General features: G+C 50.3%; 1 protein-coding gene across 1 annotated transcript; it reads right to left on the bottom strand.

Moving 5' to 3' along the window:
- Positions 1 to 13,950: 13,950 nt before the first annotated feature.
- GPKOW (G-patch domain and KOW motifs) lies at positions 13,951 to 24,441 on the bottom strand. Its single transcript, XM_007991659.3, has 11 exons — positions 24,236 to 24,441; positions 23,323 to 23,477; positions 23,099 to 23,223; positions 20,457 to 20,566; positions 18,063 to 18,276; positions 17,496 to 17,628; positions 16,688 to 16,790; positions 16,358 to 16,481; positions 16,192 to 16,261; positions 14,398 to 14,483; positions 13,951 to 14,300 (listed from the first exon to the last, which is right to left on the bottom strand). Exons 1-11 carry the CDS (start codon positions 24,409 to 24,411, stop codon positions 14,166 to 14,168), a joined length of 1,431 nt encoding a protein of 476 aa, XP_007989850.1. The 5' UTR covers positions 24,412 to 24,441; the 3' UTR covers positions 13,951 to 14,165.
- Between the last annotated feature and the right edge of the window lie 523 nt (positions 24,442 to 24,964).

The raw sequence follows: 24,964 nt of genomic DNA, 5'->3' as shown, positions 1-24,964 counted from the left end.
AGTGGTGCGATCATGGCTCACTGCAGCCTCTAATTGCAAGGCTTAAGTGATCCTCCCACATCAGCCTTCTGAGTAGCTGGGACCACAAGTGTGCACCACCAAACTGGGCTAATTTTTTTGTAATTTTTGTAGAGATGGAGTCTCATATTGCCCAGATTGGTCTCAAACTCCTGGCCTTAAGTACTCTCTCTTTAAAAAAGATAATACCGCAGGGCATGGAGGCTCATGCCTGTAATCCCAGCACTTTGGGAGGCTGAGGTGGGCGGATCACTTGAGGTCAGAAGTTTGAGACCAGTCTGGCCAACATGGCAAAATCTGGTCTCTACTAAAAATACAAAAATTAGCCAGGAGTGTGGTGAGCACCTGTAAATTCCATCTACTCAGGAGGCTGAGGTGTGAGAATTGCTTGAACCTGGGAGGCAGAGGTTGCAGCAAGCCAAGATCGTGCCACTACATTCCAGCCTGGGCAACAGAATGAGAACCTATCTCAAAAAAAAAAAAAAAAAAAAAAAAAAAAAGAAAGAAAAAGAAAAGGTAATACAGGCTGGACGCAGTGGCTCATGCCTGTAATTCCAGCACTTTGGGAGTCTGAGGCAGAAGGATTGCCTGAGCGCAGAAATTTGAGACCAGCAGGGCAACATCGTGAGACCTCATCTCTACAAAAAATAAAAAATTTGCCAGGTATAGTGTGGCGCACCTGTACTGCAAGCTACTTGGGGGGCTGAGGTGGGAGGATGGCTTGAGCACAGGATGTCCAGACTGCAGTGAGCCATGAATTCATCATTGTACTCCAGCCTGGGTGACAAAGTAATAAATACCCTGTCTCTCCCCGCCCCCCGCAAAAGGAGTTAATATAGCTTATTGTATGTTTGGTTATACTATACTATAATCTTTAGAACAAAATCCCAAACAAAAACAATGCACCCCTCACTTCCTATGGCACCTGAGTGGCGAAACTGAAGTATATACACAGTATTATACAAAAGTGAAATATAAATGTTACAAAGCCAGCCACTCTCAGAAACATCCAGAGGAGGGGCCTGGTGCGGTGGCTCACGCCAGTAATCGCAGCACTTTGGGAGGCCCAGGCAGGTGGATCACCTGAGGTCAGGTGTTCGAGACCATCCTGGCCAACATGGTGAAACCCCATCTCTATTAAAAATACAAAAATTAGCTGGGCGTGGTGGTGGATGCCTGTAGTCCCAGCTACTCGGGAAGCTGAGGCAGGAGAATCGCTTGAACCCGGGAGGCAGAGGTTGCAGTGAGCCGAGATTGTGCCACTGCACTCCAGTATGGCGACAGAGTGAGACTCTGTCTCAAAAAAAAAAAAAAAAAAAAAAAAATCCAGAGGTAACTAAGTGCCCATACTTCAACTGAACCTTTGATGAGTGCTACCCAGTACTCCAGTTCCCACACACTCAGTTAAAATAGCAACCTTTTCCCTCATCCCTAAGAGGGATAAAATAACAATCTAAGAGGGAGGAAAAGAACAGTGTTTCTTGGGACCAGACCTGATATCAAGGTTGGCTGTTTTCAGCAGTGGAAGCAGCACTGCGCTATTAGAGTTTCCAGGCTAATTAAGGGAAATTTTTCCCACTTGGTGAAGGCTGGGGCCTCAGGACTCAGGCTTCCTAACATTTTGGGCACCCAGTTAAAAGATCAACAGTCCCCTTTCCCTTCAGCATGTGACTCACCCCAGGGCAATGAATTGGGCCCACTGCTCCATCTACATCTATATCCCTATAAATCATGGATTTATACATATTGGTATATGCGTTTATAATGCTTGTAATATATACTTCTATTTCAACTTACATATATATCTATAATGTAACAATTTCAATCTGTAAAGAGGTAAGTAGTCACCTCACCTATGATGTGGATTAAATAAGACGTGTCAACGCAGCCATCCTGCCCCAGCCGACCAGACCTTAATGCTCCAAAACCATCAGTTTGCGCCTGGAAAACTGGGGAAAGTGTTTATTCCCTTACACACGCTTCGCCAAAGGCCCTGACACTTAGGGCTTTTTCACTGCTGCCAACATTGGACCCGCTTGTGAGGAGTACAGTTAATCTAACTTTGGTACACTGTATCCAGAGACCACAGGGGGCTCGCTCTGCGATTTATGGTGCGAGGAGGACCAGACACCCTCCGTGCCCGTCCTACTCCTGCAGATTAAACTCAAAGCCACACTTTCCAGAGTGAGAAACGGACAGTAAATGAACGCAGGAACCACGGTGCGCAGGCAGAGAACCCCGCTGGGTTTGCTAAGAAGGTTGCAGTGGAAGCGCCCAGAGCACCAGGCGCCACGACCCGGTGTGTGACCTCACTAACCTCCATCAGCGCGCACCCTGTCCTGCCCCTTCACGGGCGAACAACCCCACACGAGGCAGTGGTGTGGGAACCAGCACCCGGAACCGTAAAAGCTGGGCTTTCCCCGAGCCGAGGCACTGGACTGGCACCCACTGCTCATGCCACAGAGCGGCGACTAATGGGAGCCCGGCGCACAGGGGCGGAGGCGCGCCCGGGCCGCTACGGAGAAGCGCCAGTCATCGACCAATCAGATAATCACCGTCAATGTCATCGACCAATCAGAGCCCACCGCGCCCCGGCCCTGAGCCAGTTGCTTGTTCCGCTGCAGGAGAGCTGGGTCAAGACTAAGCCTTTGCGGGAGAGGGCAATGCGGTGGGCTGTAGAGAGGCCGAGGGCCGCTTGGGTCTGGGAGCGCCGAGAGGACGGGACGGGCACGAACATGCCGGGACCCGCGGGGGAAGGGGCTCTTTCCTTACCCCACACAAAAAGATGTGTCCGGGTTGGCCGCCCCTGCCCAGTGTTGCGGCCCCAGGTGGACGCTTCCGTGCGCGCGTCCCTGCCCCGCGCGTGGCCGGGCCATTCCAGGCTGTGGGCTGCGGGCTCTGGGCTCCGAGGGTCGGACACTCTGGGGAGTGGACACCCCTAGGGTCACACAGACAGGGCTTTGGACACCCACAGGGGCACACACATTGGAGAGTGGGCACTCCTGGGCTCACAGAGACCGAGGTGCAGTGCGGTAGGGCGCGCCCGCCCAGGGGTAGTTGGTGGTGGTTGAGGGTGAGGGCAAGGTAGGGACTGGGAGGAGACTTCTGGTTCCCTGGCTGGGCCAGGGTTTTCCTGTGCAGATGAGGGGAGTAGGCCGGGACCTCTGGTTGGCGGGGAGGGCTCCAGGAGCCTGTTCCAGTCCTGCAGGCGTCTGGCTGAGCCCCACAGAAGGGAGCTCTGAGATGGGCTGTGCAGCAGGGGAAAGAAGAGGGAGGTCGGTCGCCTGTTCTGGGTTTTTGACCATCCACCACTGGTGGTGGAACCTGGAAGTCTGAGGGAGGAGGGTGGGGAGGCACTTGAGGGACGGGGTCTAGGCGTCAGGAATGATAGCTCTTTGATCCAAGTTACTCAGTAATGGATAATTTTAACACGTGCCAACCTCTCCTGATTACATGAATAATTTCACTGCGTCTTCACAACAACCTTAACTACTATCATCGTTGCGTTCTGGATGAGAGACCTAAGGCCCTGTAGGGGTTACCAGAAGGCACACAGCTGAGCAGGGCCAGGGTCAGGCTGTGCACTCTGGACTCTGTTCTGACCACTGCGTCATTGACTCTACAGATATCTCTGCTTTCTGTGTTCACCCTGTCCTCATTCCGCCCCCCGGCAGGACCAAGGGCCCCTGAAGCATCCATTTGCCCACAGCATCAGTGAACTGTGTAGAACTCTCTGTGCAAGGGAGCTGGCCCCTGCGCACTCTTGAGTTGTTTTTCTTCCCTGGTTACCCAGGCAGGGGCAGTGAACAGAGGACAGGGAAGCCTTGTAAGAAGAGGGCAGTAAATCAGAGCATAGTTATCCAGACTGTGCGATTACTTACTTACTGCATGCAGGGTCTTGTGCTAGGTGGTGGGGATACCGCACTGAACCAGACAGACAAGGGTCCTGTTCCTGCCTGCCCTCGGGGTGTGTTTTGGGAATTCCTCCTTGAGGGTGCTTTGGCATTGAATGGGCAGAGTTCTGGTGCTGGGGGGCAGCGCCACACCAGCAAGACTTATAATGTACATGAATGTGAATGTCATTTCAGGATGGTAAAAGGAGGCCTCCTGAATTTTTTTTTTTTTTTTTGTCTGACAGTTTTGCTCTTGTTGCCCAGGCTGGAATGCAATGGCGCGATCTCGGCTCACCCCAACCTCCGCCTCCCGGGTTCAAGCGATTCTCCTGCCTCAGCCTCCCTAGTAGCCGGGATTACAGGCATGTGCCACCACGCTCAGCTAATTTTGTATTTTTAGTAGAGACACGGTTTCTCCATGTTGGTCGGGCTGGTCTCGAACTCCCAACCTCAGGTGATCCACCCACCTCAGCCTCCCAAAGTGCTGGGATTACAGGCATGAGCCACTGCACCCAGCCGAAATGTTTCTTATTAAAAGGGAGCATTGGATCTGAGGGCTGGGAAATGACACTTCCTTAGGTCAGGCCTGTCCCAGGAAGCACCCCACAGTCAGGCGTATGGAGGGCCATGAGGATAGTACGGTGAGGGGAGGAGGAGGAGGATATAGCAATGTAAATTTTGCCATCTTGGCCTCAGTTTGGTTTTAAAGGACAGCAGCTGGACCCTCCCCATGTGTAGGACTCAATTAGTGGGGCCAGGGTGTGGAAGACACCCCTGTGTCTTATTACCTACTCAGGGCCTGAGGTGTGGGAACCAGGATCTTGTAGGGAATACCTTCCCAACAAGAAGCAAAATACAGAAGATATAAACAAGAAGCCAGGTGTAGTGGCTCACACCTGTAATGCAAGCACTTTGGGAGGCCGAGATGGGAGGATCCCTTGCACTCAGGAGTTTGAGACCCACCTAAGCAATATAATAAGACCCTGTCTCTATAAAAAAACCTGGGAGGCAGAGGTTGCAGTGAGCTGAGATCACGCCACTGCACTCCAGCCTGGGCAACAGAGCAAGACTCTGTCTCAAAAACAAACAAAAACCAAAACAAACAAAAAAACAAACTAGCTCTGGCCGGACGCAGTGACTCACGCCTGTAATCCCAGCACTTTGGGAGGTGTGCGGATCACCTGAAGCCAGGAGTTTGAGACCAGCCTGACCAACATGGTGAAACCCCATCTCTACTAAAAATACAAAAAATTAGTCTGTCATGGTGGTGTGTGTGCCTGTGATACCAGCTACTGGGGAGGCTGAGGTGGGAGGATCACTTGTGCCTGGGAGGCAGAAGTTGCAGTGAGCCGAGATCGTGGCACTGCACTTCAATCTGGGTGACAGAGTGAGACCGCGTCTTATTAAAAAAAAAAATACAAATATTAGTTGGGTGTGGTGGCATGGGCCTGTAATCCCAGCTACTAGGGAGGCTGAGGTGAGAGAATTGCTTGAACCCAGGAGGTGGAGGTTGCAGTGAGCTGAGATCACGCCACTGCACTCCAACCTGGGCAATGGAACAAGATTCTGTCTCAAAACACAAAAACAAAAACAAAAAACAAAGGCCAGGCACAGTGGCTCACACCTGTAATTCCAGCACTTTGGGAGGCCCAGGCAGGTGGATTACTTGAGGTCAGGAGTTTGAGACCAGCCTGGCCAACATGGTGAAACCCTGTCTCTACTAAGAATACAAAAATTAGCTGGGCGTGGTGGTCCATGCTTGTAATCTCAGCTACTCCAGAGGCTAAGGCACAAGAATCACTTCCCAGGAGGCAGAAGTTGCAGTGGGCCGAGATTGCACCACGGCACTCCAGCCTTGGCGACAGAGTGAGACTCTGTCTCTAAATAAATAAATAAATACATACATACTAGCTCCAAATTACTGATGCCAATCAAGAGAGTAATAAAAATATGAATGATACGAAATGTGATATTAAAATGATTAGTAAATCACTATAGTCCATAATGGGAAAACTCATTCCATTATGTACTAAAATAACAAAAATCAGGCCAACACTTTGGGAGGCTGACGTGGGCAGATACCTTGAGTTCAGAGGTTTGAGACCAGCCTGGGCAACATATCAAAATTTCATCTCTACAAGAAATATAAAAATTAGCCAGGCATGGTGGAACATGCCTGTGGTCCCAGCTACTCGGGAGGCTGAGGTGGGAGGAAGAGGATGGCTTGAGCCTGGGAGGCGGAGGCTGCAGTGAGCCGAGATCACGTCACTGCACTCCAGCCTGGGCAATAGAGCCAGACCTTGTTTTTTGTTATTAAATCATTCTCATACCTTGATAAGGAAATGTGCAACTTTTAAATGTTAATTTAGAAAATAACCAGCAAATGTAGCAAATGTTTAGTGTCCCCTAAATTAGTGTTCAAGGGGACAGATCTGGAGGCAGAGAAAGAAGTAGAAAAATGGAGAACAGGCCAGGCACAGTGGCTCACGCCTGTAATCCCAGGGCTTTGGGAGGTTGAGGGAGCAGGATTGCTTCAGCCCACGAGTTCAAGACCAGCCTGGGCAAGATGGCAAAGCCCAATCTCTATAGAAAATAAAAAATTTTAAAAATTAGCACATCATGGTGGCACTGGCCTGTAGTCCCAGCTACTCAAGAGGCTGAGGTGGGAGGATCCCTTGAACCCAGGAGCTGGAGGTGGCAGTGAGCCATGATTATGCCACTGTACTGCAACCTGAATGATGGTGAGACCCTATCTCCAAAAAGAAAAAGAATAATCTTGGCCCCCATGTGGCACCTCACAGCTTGGGAACAACAATTTCTTACATGTTTCCCTCAGCTCCAACCACCACTCACAAGCTGTGTGGCCTCGAGCAAGGCACCCACGCTCCTCTGGACCTCAGCTTCCCTGTCAGTACAATGGGGATAACAATAGTGCTTACTTTGTGGGGTCATCTGTGAATGTGAAATGAGTTAATAAATGGAAGGCACTTAGAAAAACCTCTGGAACCACTGAATCAAATTGGATATCATTATTGATCCCTCATTCAATCCCTCAATACCTATTTAGTGTCGTCTGTCCAGATGCAGGAGATACACCTGGCACATAGTGACTGCTCAGCGAGCAGTGTCACAATGAACACGTGCAATGGCCTTGAAGGCCACGTCGGGGCTTGCCCTGATCGGCAGGTTGGAGGTGCTCCAGGACCCACGCTTAGCTGTGAGTGGGGATACGGGAGGGAGGTTGGAACTGCCACTGCAGAAGGAGCTCTGAACCAGGTTCAGGAGAGAGGCTTTGAACCTGCATGTGTGGGGAGCCATGGAAGTTTCCAGGAAGGACTGCAGGTCCCACCTGGAGATGTGCCGTTCCTCCTTCAGGTACCTGGGAATGTCAGTCACACCCCAGACCTGCTCAGCTCCCCCACACTGCTGTTCCTGTATCTGAAAGCTTCAAGTCCCCAAATGGCCTACCTAATACATGGGGAAACTGAGGCCTGGGGAGGCCCAGGGACTGAGCTGGCATCCACTTGTGGAAATAGTCTGGCATCACCTGAAGAAGTTGCAAACCCTACACCCTCAGATTCCCCTCTGAGAGTCTGTGTGCCGATGTAGACTCCCGCACAGGAGATGTGTGCGGGAGCGAACACTGCAGTGTTGCTCCCAACAGCAAGAACCAGAAACAGCCCAAAGTCCTGTTACAGGAGAATGTGGACACCCAGGCTGCACATGCACACCACTGAATGCTGTATGGCAGTGGAAATAAATGAACAGCTACCGCTACAGGCAAACAGGAATCATAGCAACAGCTGGGAGCGACGGCATGAAGCAGAGGGACAAGAATGTGCACTCATGCCCAGTCTGCCTGGCTTACAATCCTGGCTCTCTGCTTGCCAGCTAGAACTATCGTGCAAATCATTTAACCACTCTGTGCCTCAGTTCCCTCATCTGTAAAATGGACATGGTAACAGTGTGTATCCTACAGGCCATTATGAGGATTTAAATGATTTAAAGGATTGTGGGCTGGGCACAGTGGCTCACACCTGTAATCCCAGCACTTTGGGAGGCTGAGGTGGGTGGATCACCTGAGGTCAGGAGTTTGAGAACAGCTTGGCTAACATGGTGAAACCCCGTCTCTACTAAAAATACACACACACACACACACACACACATACACACAAATTATTAGCCAGGTGTGGGGGCAGGGGCCTGTAATCCCAGCTACTTGGAAGGCTGAGGCAGGAGAATCACTTGAACCTGGGAGGCAGAGGATGTAGTGAGCTGAGATTGTGCCACTGTACTCCAGCCTGGGCCACAGAGACTCCATCTCAAAAATATAAACAAACAAATATATAAAGGATTGTGAATGTAAAGGGGACAGAACAGTGCCTGACACACATATCAAGTGCTACATGAGTGTTAAGATAAAGCCGGCTGGGTATGGTGGCTCACAGCTGTAATCACAGCACTTTAGTAGACCTAGGTGGACGGATCACCTGAGGTCAGGAGTTTGAGACCAGCCTAGCCAACATGGAGAAACCCTGTCTCTACTAAAATTACAAAAATTACCCGGGCGTGGTGGCGGGCACCTGTAATCCCAGCTACTAGGGAGGCTGAGGCAGAAGAATTGCTTCAATCTGGGAGGTGGAGGTTGCAGTGAGCCAAGATTGCGCCACTGCACTCCAGCCTGGGTGACAGAGCGAGACTGTCTCAAAACAAACAAACAAAAAACAAAAAGAAAACCAGAGGCCGGGTGCAGTGGCTCACGCCTGTAATCCCAGCACTTTGAGGGGATAGGGCAGGAAGATCACTTGAGGCCAAGAGTTCAAGACCAGCATAGGCAATGTGGCGAGACCCTGCCTCTACTAAACATTTAAAAATTAGCCAGGTGTGGTGGTATGCACCTGTAGTCCCAACTACTCAATAGGCTGGGGGGCGAGGAATACTTGAGTTTCAGGCAGCAGTGACCTATGATTACAGCACCGCACTCCAGCCTGGGCAACAGAACAAGACCCTGTCTCAAAAAAAAAAAAAAAAAAAAAAAAAAAAAAAAAAGATAAATCTAGAATGTCCAGTGGGGAAAAAGTAAGTTTCCAAAGATTACATAGTGTTACGGTTTGATGACTTGTACCTCTCAAACCCAGCACTTTGGGAGGCCAAGGTGGGTGGATCCACTGAGGTCAGGAGTTCGAGACCAGCCTGACCAACATGGTGAAACTCCATCTCTACTAAAAATACAAGAATTAGCTAGGCATGGTGGCGGGCGCCTGTAACCTCAGCTACTTAGGAGGCTGAGGCAAGAGAATCGTGTGCACCTGGGAGGTGGAGGTTGCAGTTAGCTGAGGTCGTACCATTACACTCCAGCATGGGTGACAGAGCACTACTCTGTCTCAAAAAAAAAAAAGAAAGAAAGAAATGTAATTGCCATTGTAACAGTATTAAGAGGTGAGATCTTTAAGAAGTCATCGAGCAAGCGAGAGAGAGAGAGAAAGAGAGTCTTTTTCCACCGTGTAAGAACATAGTGAGGTCATCTGTAAGCTAGGAAAAGAGTCCTCATCAGAAATGACTCTGCCAGACCTTGTTCTGGGAATTCTAGCCTACAGAACTGTGAGAAAATAAATTTCTGTTTAAGCCAAAAAAAAAAAAAAAAAAAAGGTAATCAAGAGGCCTCATGAATGGATTACTGCTACTATTATGAGAGTGGGGAGTGGGTTTCTCATAATAAAATGGGTTCAGCCCCTTCTCTGGCCCTCTCTCCCGCTCCACTATGGGATGACACAGCAAGAAGACCCTGGCCAGATACTGCACTTAGATCTTGGACTTCCCAGCCTCCAGAACTATCAGGAATAAATTTCTATTCTTTATACATTACCCAGTGTCATGTATTTTGGTACAACAGCACAAAACAGACTAAGATGTATACTTTTTTTTTTTTTTTTTTTTTTTTTGAGACGGAGTCTCGCTTTGTCGCCCAGGCTGGAGTGCAGTGGAGTGATCTCAGCTCACTACAAGCTCCACCTCTGGGTTCACACCATTCTCATGCCTCAGCCTCCTGAGTAGCTGGGACTACAGGCGCCTGCCACCAAGCCTGGCTAATTTTTTGTATTTTTAGTGGAGATGGGGTTTCACCGTGTTAGTCAGGATGGTCTCGATCTCCTGACCTCATGATCCGCCTGCCTTGGCCTCCCAAAGTGCTGGGATTACAGGCGCGAGCCACCGTGCCCGGCCTAAGATGTATACTTTTACACAGTTCAGAAACACCAAAGATGAAACAAGATGTTTAGGCTGCAGACTACTGACTTCTTGTATCCTCATATAGCTAAAAGAGGACGAGAGTCTCTGGGGTGCCTTTTAAGGCACTGATCCCATCTATGAGGGCTCTGCCCTTGTGACCTAATTACCTCCCAAAGGCCCCACCCCTAATGACATCACATGGGGCAGTTATGATTTTTTTTTTCTTTTGAGATGGAGTCTCGCCCTATTGCCCAGGCTGGAGTGCAATGGTGCAATCTCAGCTCACTGCAACCTCTGCCTCCTCTTGGGTTCAAATGATTCTCCTGTTTCAGCCTCCCAAGTAACTGAGATTACAGGTGCACGCCACCACGCCTGGCTAATTTTTGTATTTTTAGTAGAGACAGGGTTTCACCATGTTGGCCAGGTTGGTCTTGAACTCCTGACCTCAGGTGATCCGCCCACCTCGGCCTCCCAAAGTGCTGGGATTATAGGTGTGAGCCAGCGCTCCTGGCCTCCACGAAAAATTTTTTAAAAATTAGCTGGGCATGGTGGCACACACCTGTAGTCCCAGCTACTAGGGAGGCAGGAAGATTGCTTGAGCCCAGGAGATCAAGGCTGCTGTGAGCCATGATCGTGTCCCTGCACAATCAGCCTGGGAGACAGAGTGAGACCCTGTCTCAAAAAAAAAAAAGGAAGCCTTACTGGGCATCTAATGGGAAAATCTGTTCCCAAAAATGGAAATCAGCTAGATTGCCCAAAGCACTAGAGGAACAAATGTATTTAGTGTGGTTCTGTGTGCACATGGTTGGGGGTGTATGGCAAGCGGGAGTTGTCAACTGGCAGTCTTTAGTAGTGGCTACATGGAGGCTTCTCATGATTTCCACTTTAGTCAGAACAAAAGCCACAGTAGTTCCAGTGGACTGACCTTACAGCACTACAGGATCTCCCTGACCTGATCTCCTACCACCTTCTCCCTCACTTACTCCCCTGCAGCCACACCAGCCTCCCGGCCGTTCCTCACACACACTAGCAACAGTGCTACCACAGGGCCTTTGCACTTCATTTCCCTTGCCTAGACTGCTTTCCCCAGATAGCTGCATGACTGTCCCTTACTTCCTTAATACCTTTGCTTAATGTCACCTTCTCCCTAAGGCTTTCCGTGGCCACCCTATTACTACTGCCCCTTTCCCCCATGGTTCTTAGCTTCTTCTAACATCCTCCATCACTTACTTCTGCTTATTGCTCACTGTCTCAGCATCAGTGGAATGTCAGCCCCACAAGGGCAAGGATCTTTGTTTTGTTTGTAGCTCCATACTCGGTACCCAGGATGCTGCCTGGCATATAGTAGGATCTTGATATTAAGTGATTTAGTCCATATGGTTCCCCTAGCATGCAGGATGGTATTTGGCATTCAGTAGGGGCTCGAGATGTTTGTTGAATGAATTGGGGTGATAGGGGACTTGGTGAGGACCCACCCCTACTTAGATAGCTTTAGAAGCTGTTGGATACTTCATCCCTCTGCATGGTGCTGCAGACATGGAGATGAAGAGGCGGCCTCAGTGTGGGACTAGACGGGAGCATTCTCTTGACTGAGGAAGGAATGTTAGAAAAGAAAGCTGAGGCCGGGCGTGGTGGCTCAAGTCTGTAATCCCAGCTCTTTGGGAGGCCGAGGTGGGCGGATCACGAGGTCAGGAGGTTGAGATCAGCCTGACCAACATGGTGAAACCCCGTCTCTACTAAAAATACAAAAATTAGCCAGGCATGGTGGCGTGCGCCTGTAATCCCAGCTACTGAGGAGGCTGAGGCAGGAGAATAACTTGAACCTGGGAGGTGGAGGTTGCAGTGAGCCGAGATCACGCCACTGCATTCCAGCCTGGGCGACAGAGCAAGACTCTGTCTCAAAAAAACAAAAGAGCTGAGGCCTGGTGCGGTGGCTCATGCCTACAATCCCAGAACTTTGGAAGGCCAAGATGGGAAGATCACTTGAGTCCAGGAGTTCAAGACCAGCCTGAGCAATATAGTGAGATCTTGTCTCTATTACATTTAAAATAAAAAATTATTTTAAAAAATTAAAAAAAAAAAAAAAAGAGCTGACCTGTCCATATCTGCCACCAAACACAGCCCCGGCAGCAACCCCCATCACCTCAATAATTGACTTCTCTCCGAAAGGCAAAGAAACTGCTTCCTGAGGCTGCTGCTACAAATTCAAGGCTTGGTGTCTGGACACTTTTTAACAGAAGCAACCCCCTGCTGTGGAAACTTCTGGAGGCTTGGCAGAACAGGCAGATGCCTTTTAATCTACATCTTGCTCAATCCCTGTGATGTGAAAAAAGCCAGTCTGGACAAATTGTACAGGTCACAGTCCCCAGCTTCTGAGGGGTCTGTAGAGAATTCTCGGGCTCACAGAAGCCGTTGCTGCAGTAACCACTGCTGCAAGAGCAACTTTGGCAGCAGGCAGGTGCCAGGCAGCAAGCTGAGAGAACACTGCACATATTCAAAGCGTCTTCAGATACAAGGCTTTGTTTGTGCACAGTGAACAAGGGGCAGATTAGGAAAGCCTCCTTATATTGTCCACATTTCCCTGAATCTAAGGAACCCTGTCCTCAAAATGGGGATCAGCAGGGCTCCTTTCAAGGCAAAGCAGAAAAAGCCCCAGTGGCTTGTCAGGGGAGACCAGGAGCTCTGGCTGGAGCTAGGTGTTCTGGACAAAGGGCCATATTCAAGAACTTTGGGCCCCATTTTCAAGCGTAGGCTTAGGAGAAAGATGAATTCCAGGAAATCTGAAGCTGATATCTACTTTAGCATTGTGGCACAGGGAGAAGATGGAAGGTGTCTGAAGTGGCTGGGTTATGTGGTGTTACAGGGCAGAGACAGAGCCCCAGTGCCATTCCCTGGGGAGCTTTAGCCCTTCTCAAAGGTGCTACCAAGTCTGGTTTATTATGATTGGAGAACGGAGGAGGCCTCCTTGACAGAGTGAAGTGCATAAAGCATAGGAAATGGACTACTGGACATGAGAAGTTGGGAACATCCTCCCTATGATTAAAAAAATACAAGCCAGAGACCAGGCGCAGTGGCTCAATCCAGTGCCTATAATCCCAGCACTTTGGGAGGCTGAGACGGGAAGATCGCTTGAGCCCAGGAGGTCAATGCTGCTGTGAGCTATGATTGCACCACTGCACTCCGGTCTGGGCAACAGAGGAACACCCCAGGCTCAGCATATTCTCTGGGGGTCCTGCTCTAAACTGAGAGTGAAAGCATACTCAGCTGCCAGTTGCTAGAGTTCTTGCTCAGGAAGTTGTTCAGAGAGATAATATTTCAGATTCCACAGCAGCTAAAGATTTTTTTTTTAGACAGAGTCTAACTGTCCCCCGGGCTGGAGTGCAGTGGCGCAATCTGGGCTCACTGCAACCTTTGCCTCCTGGGTTCAAGCGATTCTCTTGCCTTAGCCTCCTGAGTAGCTAGGATTATAGGTGTGCACCATCACACCTTGATAATTTTTTGTATTTTTGTACTTTTAGTAGAGACAGTGTTTCGCCTTGTTGCCCAGTCTGGTCTTGAACTCCTGGGCTCAAGTGATCCAACCACCTCAGCCACCTAAAGTGTTAGGATTACAGGCATGCACCATTGTGCCGAAGCTCATAGTTTCTATATTCCAAGAGTGAGCTCACAATCAAATGAGTCCTTTAACTTGTCCTGTACCCTGAGCAGAAAAGCAAGGCTGAAAAATGAAATGGTTCCCACCTCAGTCAACTCAGTTCCCACCTTAACTCGCAGCTCATCATACCACTTATGATTTCATCTTTCTATTAAGTACTTGAAATGGTTTTTATTATACCCTAAATTTTGGTAAACCTTGGGTTTGTTTCTAGCTTCCCTACTGGTTCACCCATCCCTTTCCCTTGTCCTTGTCCCAGGACTGCACCAGAAGTAGAGGATGGAACAATGATCTTCCCACCTTCTTGAAGGCAACTTTCTCATATGGTACAGAACTGGTACCAGCCTGGGGGATGGGAGGAGTCCCATGGGTCAGTCATCATCTGTGTCACTAGGGCCCATGTACTGGCAGATGGCATCGTAGTGAAGCTCCACCACCTGATTTTCTCTTGGCAGTTGCACCAAAGCCCGGCTCCGTGCTCTGTCCCGGCTCAGCAAATGTCCCACCTGGAACAGAGGTGAAGTGGAATCAACGAGGCCAGCCTAGACCCTGGGACAGGCCCTGAACGACCCACAAACCTCTACTGCCAGGTCTGAGACTCACCCTTCCAGCCTGTGGGCCCAGCACGACCATCACACGGTCACCCTCTGCCTTGGGAACCAGGGTCTCCAGCATGTTTTCCCTCAGGCCTACAGATAAGGGAGAGGGGAGTGAGGCCCACAGCAAGGACCAGCCCAGCCAGCGTCCTGTCACAAGGGCCTTTCCTGGCCAGGCGTGGTGGCTCACACCTGTAGTCCCAGCACTTTGGAAGGCTGAGGTGGGAGGATCGTTTGAGCCCAGGAGTTGGAGACCAACCTGGGCAAGATGGTCAGACCTTGTCTCTACAATTTTTCTTTTTTTTTTTGTTTTTTGAGACCAAGTTTGGCTCTTGTTGCCCAGGCTGGAGTGCAATGGTATGATCTCGGCTCATGGCAACCTCCACCTCCTGGGTTTAAACGATTCTCCTGCCTCAGCCTCCTGAGTAGCTGGGATTACAGGTGCCCACTACTGTGCTTGGCTAATTTTGTATTTTTAGTAGAGACGGGGTTTCAACATGTTGGTCAGGCTGGTCTCGAACTCCTGACCTCAGGTGATCCACCCTCCTTGGCCTCCCAAAGTGCTGGGATTACGGGCATGAGCCACTGCACCCAGACTACAAAAATTTTAAAATTAGCCAGGCGTGGTGGTGAGTGTCTACAGTCCCAGCTACTTAGGAGGATGAGGTGAGAGGATGGCTTGAAACCAGGAATTTGAGGTGACAGTGATCCATGATGGTGTCACAGCACTCCAGCTCATGCCTGTAATCCCAGCACTTTGGGAGGCTGAGGCAGGGGGATCACAAGGTCAGGAGTTCGAGACCAGCCTGGTCAATATGGTGAAAACCTGTCTATTAAAAATACAAAAATTAGCTGGGTGTGGTGGTGGGCACCTGTAGTCCCAGCTACTCAGGAGGCTGAGGCAGAAGAATTGTTTGAACCCAGGAGGTGGAGGTTGCAGTGAGCTGAGATCATGCCACTGCACTCCAGCCTGGGCGACAGAGCAAAACTGTGTCTCAAAAAAAAAAAAAAAAAAAGAAGGGCCTTTCCTGTATTCCCTGGAGCCGCTCTACACCTGTTGACAGATGGAGTCCCACCACATCCATTTCACAGATGAAGAAGCCTAAAGAGTAGTTTCCAAAAATCACTGTAATAAAAGGAGCATGTCTATATGGTGGTGGTGATAACAACAGGCACTTTTTATTGTGGGCATGTTTTAACCCCTGCCCTGCACTGAGAGCTCACTACACATCCCTTCACTAAGGCACCAATCACAAGAGGAAGAAATAGTAATTTCCATGCTAATTTGACAGACCGGAGGCTGGGTGCAGTGGCTCACGCTTGTAATCCCAGCACTTTGGGAGGCCGAGGCGGGAGGATTGCTTGAGGTCAGGAGTTCAAGACCAGCATGGCCAACATGGTGAAACTCCATCTCTACTAAAAACACAAAAATTGGCCAGGTGTGGTGACGCTTGCCTGTAATCCCAGCTACTCAGGAGGCTGAGGCAGAAGAATTGCTTGAACCGGGAGGTGGAGGTTGCAGTGAGCCGAGATCACGCCACTGAACTCCAGCCTTGGTGACAGAGCAAGACTTTGTCCCCCCCAAAAAAAAGAAAGAAAGAAAAAGAAAACTTGACAGACTGGGAGAGTGGAGTGAGGCTCAAGATAACCACCATCATGGAAGTGTCTAATGTTCTATAAGAGGATGCTAGGCCTTGCAAAATACGTGAACTCTGCCCAACCTCCCAGCTTTGCCTGGGCCAGGCTCTGGGCCTAAGACACTCTTCTTGATCAACCTCCAGCTGCCATCACTCAAACTCACCTTCCAGGACTCGGCCTTCATCTGTCCGACATACACAGGTATCTGGGCTTAGGACATCTTCAATTATCATCTGGGGATACAGGTCAGGGGGATGTGAGATTTTAGAGAGGTAGGGGGGCCCAGTCCCTGGAGGAGGTGAAGGGGACTCAAGCTGCAGGGTTCCCACCTTGGTGTTGTAATATTGGCCTCCTTTGTACATCTTGTCCACAAACCGCACGCGCAGGTCCCTGTGCAACCAGTGCTGACTCCTGGGGGCTGCTTTCTCACTCTTGGCTGCAGGCCCATCCAGTCTGTGGAGAAGGTCCGAGCATCAGGCTTAGCTCTTCATCAGATGCACTTTACAGTTGCCCTCCCTTTGCCTATGCTATGAAACCCACCCACAATGCAGTTCCCAGTTCCTTCTATGAGCCTGCCTTGCCTTGGAAGCCTTCCCTGGCTGCTCGAGCCTACCCACAGCCCTGCCCTCTTGACCCCTCCCATATGCTCAGAGTCCCACCGGTCTGGAAGGTGTTTCCGCTTCCTCTCTGAGTTGTCCTGCTGGACGTGGAGTTCTTGATTCCGGAGGGTCTTCCGTGATGAGGCAGTTCCATTCTGTTGCCCTGGGGAAGGAAGTTTTGCTCACCTGGCCTGTTCAAGAGGTTATGAGAACCAGGACAGAGCCTCAGTGTCTCACTGCCCTTTCCTTCCAAGGCCATGTCTCAGCCTAGAGCCACCTCCCACCTGCCAAAGTACCCCTCTCACCCCTCATGCATTTGCTAGTAGAATGCCTCTCCCCGACCTCTCAACCATTTCAGCTTCCTTCAGGAACCCTCCCACAGCTGACCTAGCCCACACCAACAATGCTAACCTAGTATTGACTAGAGATTCCCGGAAAGCTCTGTCTGTACCCATTTGCCAAACTGCCCCATCCTACTGAAATGCCTTCGCCTGTGCTGTTTTGTCTGCCTAGAATTCCTTCCTTCTTGGTCACACCCTAATTCTAGCAGTTCTCACTCCCTAGTAAAAGAGAGGTTCATCACCCCAAATGGACAAAGATCTCGAGGGTAGGAACTGCTTTCTGCACCTGTTTCTTCCCACTCAGAGACAGGCTACAGACCCAGGGGTATGACATCGACCTTTCTCCAATCAAATGGAGTAAGTCACTTACGTCCATTCTCACCTCCTGACCTCTGATTGGAAGTCATACCGGCCAGGCACACTGCTGCCCCTCCCTGCTGCAGATCTAAAACTACTCCATGAGCCAGGCCCTGCCACCCCTAGGAATGCGTCGTCAACTCCCCTAGCTCTACAAGAGGCTCACTCACTGAGGTCCAAGGTGTTCTTGTTAAACTCCTGCTGGGAGACAGGCCGCAGGCAGTACTCACTAACAGTCACCACCCGGCTCCCCACAGCCAGACGAACCATGGCCCGAACATTGTCAGGATCGAGGCCTTCCACCTAAAGTGTTGAGGGGAAGAAGTCAGGTAGGGGTTGTGGACTCCACCCACATTCCTAGGACCAAGATGTCAATCCCTTACCTCTAAGAGGCCTGCTTCCTCTGTCTCCCCAACCAGACTCCGACCCCTAAGAAGTGGGACTAGGTCTGGTTCCTGTGTCTCCCTCAGCTGACTGTGGGGCTTCCTTGGATCCTTTAAGCATTTAATCCTCAGGGACTTGTGGCATATGGCACTCTCTTCCTTTTAGCTGGGAACTGAGGCTCACAAAGGCCAGCAAGTGGTCCCGGGTTACTGAGTGAGGCAGTGGGCCAAGCAGACCTAAAAGACTAGGACTCCCAGCCTTTCTACCTCAAACCCAATTATTCCTCCATCTGACCCTGGGATCAACCTTCCCTACTGCCTGTTTTGGGCTCCCGGGATATCTTGGTTCCTTACCTTCCCATAGAGGCCTCGGTGAGGGCCAGAAAGAACCACCACAGCTCCTCCTGGCACCAGCCCTTGAGGCTGATCTTCCTTGTCCTTCTCTTGCTCCTCATCTGGCCTTGGCATGTGGGAGGGGCCGGTGGGGGTCAAGGCCTGGGACTCAGTCAGGTTGGCACCCAGCCCTAACCCCTTGGGCCTCAGTGAGTTGACACGGGGCTTCACTACTCTGCAGGGAGAACATGGGTTTGTTGGAGAGGATGCAATAGTCTTCAACACCTTATTTACCTCCTCTCCCTGCCCAAACCCCCACCCCCACCACTGACATTTTCTTTTCTTTTCTTTTTTTTTTTGGAGACGGAGTTTTCTCTTGCCATCCAGGGTGGAGTACAATGGCTCCATCTTGGCTCAATGCAACCTCCGCCTCCTGGGTTCAAGCGACTCTCCTGCCTCAGCCTCCCAAGTTGCTGGGGTTACAGGAGCATGCCACCATGCCCGGCTAATTTTTGTATTTTTAGTAGAGACAGGGTTTCACCATGTTGGTCAGGCTGGTCTCGAACTCCTGACCTCAGCTGATCCGCCCTCTTTAGCCTCCCATAGTGCTAGGATTACAGGTGTGAGTCACCGTGTCTGGCCCCCATCGATATTTTCAAGGTTGCCCTTTCCGATCTCATATTAGGACTGTTTTTGACCTACAGAAACAGCAATTTCATTTGGTTCGACCTAATAACATGCTGCATATACCATCTATTACATAATATCTACAGTGAGATCAGAGGCAGATCACTGTAACCAAATATACTATTTCTACAGGGGAAATCATATGAATATTCACACCAAGCAGGAGAAACGGACTATAAAAACTCAACATGGTTGGGCACGGTGGCTCATGCCTGTAATCCCAGCACTTTGGGAGACCGAGGTTGGCAGATCACCTAAGGTCAGGAGTTCAAGACCAGCCTGGCCAACATGGGGAAACCTCATCTCTTCTAAACATACAAAAATTAACCAGGCGTGCTGGTGCATTCCTGTAATCTCAGTTACTCAGGAGACTGAGGCAGGAGAATCACTTGAACTCAGGAGGTAGAGGTTGCAGCGAGCTGAGACTGCGCCACTGCATCCCAGCCTGGGTGACAGACAGAGACTCCATCTCAAAAAAAAAAAAAAAACAAAAAAAAACTCAATGCCAAAGTTGGCTGCCAATGGGTTATGAAAAAAATGTTTGTTTTTCACAATTCTTGAGTTTGCAATTGCGAAGAAAGGGTTGTAAGTCTGCATGACAATAGCAAATGTTTAGTCTACGCTTTCTTGGGGTCAGGGCCTACTGTATGTGCTTTACGTATATAATTTCTTTATTTTTTTTGAGATGGCGTGTCACTCTGTCGCCCAGGCTGGAGTGCAGTGGTGTGATTTCGGTTCACTGCAAGCTCCGCCTCCTGGGTTCACGCCATTCTCCTGCCTCAGCCTCCTGAGTAGCTGGGACTACAGGCGCCCGCCACCATGCCCGGCTAATTTTTTGTATTTTTTTTTTAGTAGAGACGGGCTTTCACCGTGTTAGCCAGGATGGTCTTGATCTCCAGACCTTGTGATCCACCCGCCTCAGCCTCCCAAAGTGCTGGGATTACAGGCATGAGGCACTGCGCCTGGCTCTAATTTCTTTTCTTTTTCTTTTTTTTTTTTTTGAGACAGAGTCTCGCTCTGTAGCCCAGGCTGGAGAGCAGTGGCCGGATCTCAGCTCACTGCAAGCTCCGCCTCCCGGGTTTACGCCATTCTCCTGCCTCAGCCTCCAGAGTAGCTGGGACTACAGGCGCCCGCCACCTTGCCCGGCTAGTTTTTTGTATTCTTTAGTAGAGACGGGGTTTCACCGTGTTAGCCAGGATGGTCTCAATCTCCTGACCTCGTGATCCACCCGTCTCGGCCTCCCAAAGTGCTGGGATTACAGGCTTGATCCACCGCGCCCAGCCTAATTTCTTTTCTTAAAATTAATTAATCTTTTGTAGAGATGGGGCCTCCCTATGTTGCCCAGGCCAGTCTCAAACTCCTGGGGTTAAGTGATCCTCCTGCCTCAGTCTCCCAAAATGCTGGGATTACAGGCATGAGCCACTACCTGGCCTATGTGTATAATTTCATTTAACTCTCACAACAGACCTGTGAAGTCAGTACTATTACCCCCATTTTTCAGATGAAGAAATTGATGTCCCTAGAGGCAGACTTTATATAAATGGGATTCTATTAGAGTTTCAAAGGGCAAATGGGAGTTTAAAACAGTAGTGGAAGGGGCTACTGAATTAGTTAGGGCGATAAAGTATCCTCCCTCCCTGCCTGGAGTGGTTCTGGTTTGGCAGTGACCCTGGGGATCTTGATTGCAGCCTGATCTGTCTGTCCCCTCGCCCCTATCCCAGAACTCACTGATTGAAGGTGCGGCCGATGCCCTCGCCAGGTTTCCAGCCCATGCCCCGCAGCATGGCCAGCCCATAGGCCTCCACGGGGACCGCCTCATAATTAGCCTCCTCTGGCACCTACAGGTTCAGGTAGAGGAAGGAGGGTCAGGCTTTGCTTACACTGGGTCCTCTGTTTGAAGTGCACTTGCTGCCACCCACTGGGAGACCTGCTACGCATCTTTTCCAATCAGCTCAAGGGTGTTTTGATTTCCTCTTTCCATCCCTCACTGTACTCCTCCATGTTCAGTCCTTCAACAAATAGAAAGCACCTAGTCTATGGCAAGTACTGTTCTAGGTACTGGGGATGAAGCTGTGAACCAAACAGACAAAAACCCCTACCCTTGCAGAGCTTCTGATCTAGTTGTGGAGACATACTATAAATAAAACCCAGAAAACATGATATGTCAGGTGGTGACGTAAAGAACAAGAAAGCAGGGTAAGAAGATGCAGAGGGATGGAGAGGGAGTGCCTCTGGGTTGACATTTAAGCAGAGATCAGGAAATGATAGCAGAGGGAGCCATGAGGATATGAGAAGAAAGTGTCCCGAGCTGAAAGCACAGTTACAGCAAAGTCCCTGAGGCTGGACAAGGCTTGGTATGTGTGAGGGGTAAAAGTCACCATGACTGAAATGGGGATAGTGAGAGTAGAGAGCAGAGAAGGGTGGGGAAGAGATCAAATCAGGAGAGCTGGGCAGGAGTCAGAGGACCCTGAGCCAGGTGGGAGCCATAAGAGGGACCAGTGAGGAAATTACTCTAATAGCCCAGATGAGAGATGTTGGTGGCGGTGAGAAGTGGTCAGTTCTGGGTGTCATTTTGAAAAAAGATGAAGGATTGTGCTGGCAGAGTGTATGGGGCATGAAATAAAGAGGGGAATTGAGGATGACTCCAAGGTTTTCTTTTTTTTTTTTCTTGAGATGAAGTCTTGCTCTGTTGCCCAGGCTGGAGTGCAGTTGCACAATCTCAGTTCACTGCTACATCAGTCTCCTGGTTTCAAGCGATTCTCCTGCCTCAGCCTCCTGAGTAGCTGTGATTACAGGCATGTTCCACCATGCCCGGCTAATTTTTGTATTTTTACTAGCGATGGGGTTTCACCATGTTGGTCAGGCTGGTCTCGAACTCCTGATTTCAGGTGATCCGCCCACTTCAGCCTCCCAAAGTGTTGGGATTACAGGCTCGGCCGACTCCAAGGTTTTTATGCTGAGTGAGAGGAAGGATGGATGGAATTTTTGGTCACCTGATATGTATAAAGCTGCAGGAGGAGGTTTATAGAGGGAAAAATTAGAGGAATGAGGTTAAAGCTGGAACAGGATGAAAGGATGAAGAGGGAAGTGAGGATCTTTTTTTTCTTTAAAGATGAAGGAGCTGGGCACAGTGGATCATGCCTGTAATCCCAGCACTCTGGGAGGCCAAGGTGGGTAGATCACCTGAAGTCAGGAGTTCAAGACCAGCCTGACCAACGTGGCGAAACCTCGTTTCTACTAAAAATACAAAAACTAGCCAGGCGGTAGTGACACGTGTCTGTAATCCCAGCTACTTGGGAGGCTGAGGCAGGAGAATCGCTTGATCCCGGGAGCGGGAGGTTGCAGTGAGCCGAGATCGTACCACTTCACTCTAGCCTGGGCCACAGGGCAAGACTCTGTCTCAAAAAACAAAAAACAAACAAACAAAAAAAAAGTTGAAGGAAATCAGAGCACATCTGAAGGCTGAAGAGAACAGTTCAGTTGAAAGAGTGTGTTCTGGGGCTGTAGGAGAAGTAGACTCCAAAGAAGCAATGCAAGAAATTTATGAAAGAAGAGGTGAAAAGTCAGGTCTGTGGGTATGAAAGACAGACTTGGTTACTCCTGTAGACACGCCTCTCACATCTCCTCTTGTCACCTCCCATCATCACTCCTTCCCATTCACTCCAGACACACCACATGTTGCCTCACTGATGGACACACACCACATCGATTTTCTGCCACTATGCCATTGCTTGGGCTGTTACTACCAACAGGAACACTCACTCTGTTCTTCCCTCTCACTAAACCCTACTTATCCTTCCAGACCACTCTGCTCTAAGTCCCCAGCATCTCTAGCCTGGACTACTCATCCCCTTGCTTCCACCTTCACTAATGAGTCTGTTCACAGCAGCCAGAGGGATGCTGTCAAATCATAAATCATATTTCATCTATGCTCAGGGCTTGCCCAGGCTCTCATCCCACTCAGAGTAAAAGCCAAAGTCCTCACAATGGCCTACAAGGCCCTGCCTTGTCTAGCACCCCCATCTCCTTTCTGACTTCGTCTACTATCCCTTCCCCTCACTCATTCCACTTCAGTCACACTGGTCTCCTTGGTGTTCCACAAACACTCTAGGCAGTGTCTACCTTCAAGGCCTTTACATTTCCTGTTCCCTTTGCTGCACACCTCATTCAGATAATCCTAGGATTCAAGTACGTTTTTAGCATCCAGATATCCAGATTCATTTGGTAATGCTTCCAAAAAGGATGACAGGAGAAAGGACAGGTGGCGGGCCTCTAGCACACACAGACTTTCCCTGCTATGTGCAGGGACACAGCCTGGCAGACAGGGCAAAGAAAGGCTGGGGCAGGAGGGGGACAAGGGGCCAGCTCACTGTCTCTGCCTGGGGTTCGCTGTCTGCCCCTTCCTCGCTGGGGGTGCATCCTTTCTGGATCATGGGGATAGCGAGCGTGGGGTCGACACCCGCATTCTCTCTCTCTTCCAGAGACTTCTTGGATTCTAAGGGAAGAATGGGAGGGAGCAATGAAGTCCCACTCTATCCTTCCACCTTCTTCATCTTCTTCCTCCACTGGGGAAGGGTAAAGGGGCATCACTCACCCTCAATGAGCTCCTTCACAGCCTGGGACAGCACCCCATCTGCCAAGGCCTCAGTATCTGTGGATGGCCCAGGGGGCCGGGCTGGTGACTGCCTGCGATGGCCATTCTGGATCAAAGGGATGACGAGTTCCTTGGGGGCTTCCTGGGGCTTCACACTGATGTGGACACAGAGGGGTGGGGTTGGGAGAATGGCAGTGTCAGTGGGTCACACTCCTTTATTCAGAGAAAACACGAGAGCCAAACTCACCCCAGCCCCACAGACCATGCCTTCTCTACTCCATGTCTGGATCTCCTGTACCTCTCTGATCGTGCATTCTTTGGATTATCTCCCCCAGGGCCCCCAACTTGTAAATGTCAGTGCCTTCAAGAAATAAGTCCTGGACTCTCTGTTTAACTCAAGACTGGCTTCCACAATGGCCCACAAATCACTATCTTCAGACTAGACCCTCCCTAGCTCCAGGTTCCCAAACAGCTTCCTAGATGCCTGATTCTCTTCTGGAAATCCCTCCCTCAGACTCTCCTCTCCTCATTAAGCTGATGGTGGCCTCCATCAACCTGAATCTGCCGCTCCATCCCGTTCCCCATATCAGAGAAGCCCCACCACTTCAGCTGAGACACTAGCAGGTCCTGTCATTTTCTCATTCTTTCCTTCTCCCAGAACGCACACACCTCAGTGTCTTCAAGTCCTAAAGACACTTCTCAGTAATACATCCTCTCTTCGCAATTCCCACGGCTATCAGGCCCAATTTCCCCACCCCTCCTATAAACTCCAGCCTTCTGGCCTCCATGAATTTACTCAGGCTGTGCTTCAGGCTTAACAGGTCACTGTCACCAAGACAAACGACTGAGATTCCTCCCTCCCGCTTACGCCCACCGCAGCGATTTCCAAGGTGTGAAAGACCCGGCGCGTCACCTCTGCAGCTCCCTCCCTTCCACGGTTTTCAAGAAATCCTTCTCCTCCGGAGATGGCCTCGCGCCGTCTCCCGAGTCGGCCAGCCGCCTCCGTGCGGACGTGCGAGTGAAGCCGAATGAAATTGGGGCAGTGGAAGCAGCCGTCAGCGGCAAAACACCCTCTTCGGAGTCAGCCATCTTGCCCCTTTTCCCAGGCCCGCGCGCTGCTTGCTGGGAAATTTAGTTTGGGTTCAGATCGCTAGGGGCCGGCCAAAGTGCATAAAAACTACCTTCCCATCAACCACTGTGGCACCGGCGGGAGGGGGCGGTAAGGGGCCGTGGGAAGTAATTGTCGCTCTTTCAAACGTCGTGGGAGTGCGTCGCGCCAAGTGCACAGGGAAATGTAGTTTTTTTGTTTTGTTTTGTTTTGTTTTGTTTTGTTTTGTTTTGTTTTGTTTTGTTTTTAAGATGGAGTCTTGCTCTGTTGCCCAGGCTGGAGTGCAGTGGCGTGATCTCGGCTCACTACAACCTCTGCCTCCCGGGTTCAAGCGATTCTCCTGCTGCAGCCTCCTGAGTAGCTGAGGCTACAGGCATGCACCACCACGCCCGGCTAAATTTTTGTATTTTTAGTAGAGACGGGTTTCACCGTGTTAGCCAGGATAGTGTCCATCTCCTGACCTCGTGATCCGCCTGCCTCGGCCTCCCACAGTGCTGGGATTACAGGCGTAAGCCACCACGCCCGGCCGGAAAT

This window comes from Chlorocebus sabaeus, chromosome X (genome assembly GCF_047675955.1).
Source record: "Chlorocebus sabaeus isolate Y175 chromosome X, mChlSab1.0.hap1, whole genome shotgun sequence".
NCBI lineage: Eukaryota > Metazoa > Chordata > Mammalia > Primates > Cercopithecidae > Chlorocebus > Chlorocebus sabaeus.
Note: the sequence above shows the minus strand (reverse complement) of the source record. Positions and strands in the feature narration are given on the sequence as shown.

Excerpts from the sequence above, each read along its gene's own strand:
- GPKOW (XM_007991659.3), bottom strand. The coding sequence starts at position 24,411 with ATGGCTGACTCCGAAGAGGGTGTTTTGCCGCTGACGGCTGCTTCCACT. Across the intron at positions 23,478-24,235 it reads GAAGGGAGGGAGCTGCAGAG|TGTGAAGCCCCAGGAAGCCC; the intron begins GTGACGCGCCGG and ends TGTCCACATCAG. Across the intron at positions 23,224-23,322 it reads TGTGAAGGAGCTCATTGAGG|AATCCAAGAAGTCTCTGGAA; the intron begins GTGAGTGATGCC and ends TTCTTCCCTTAG.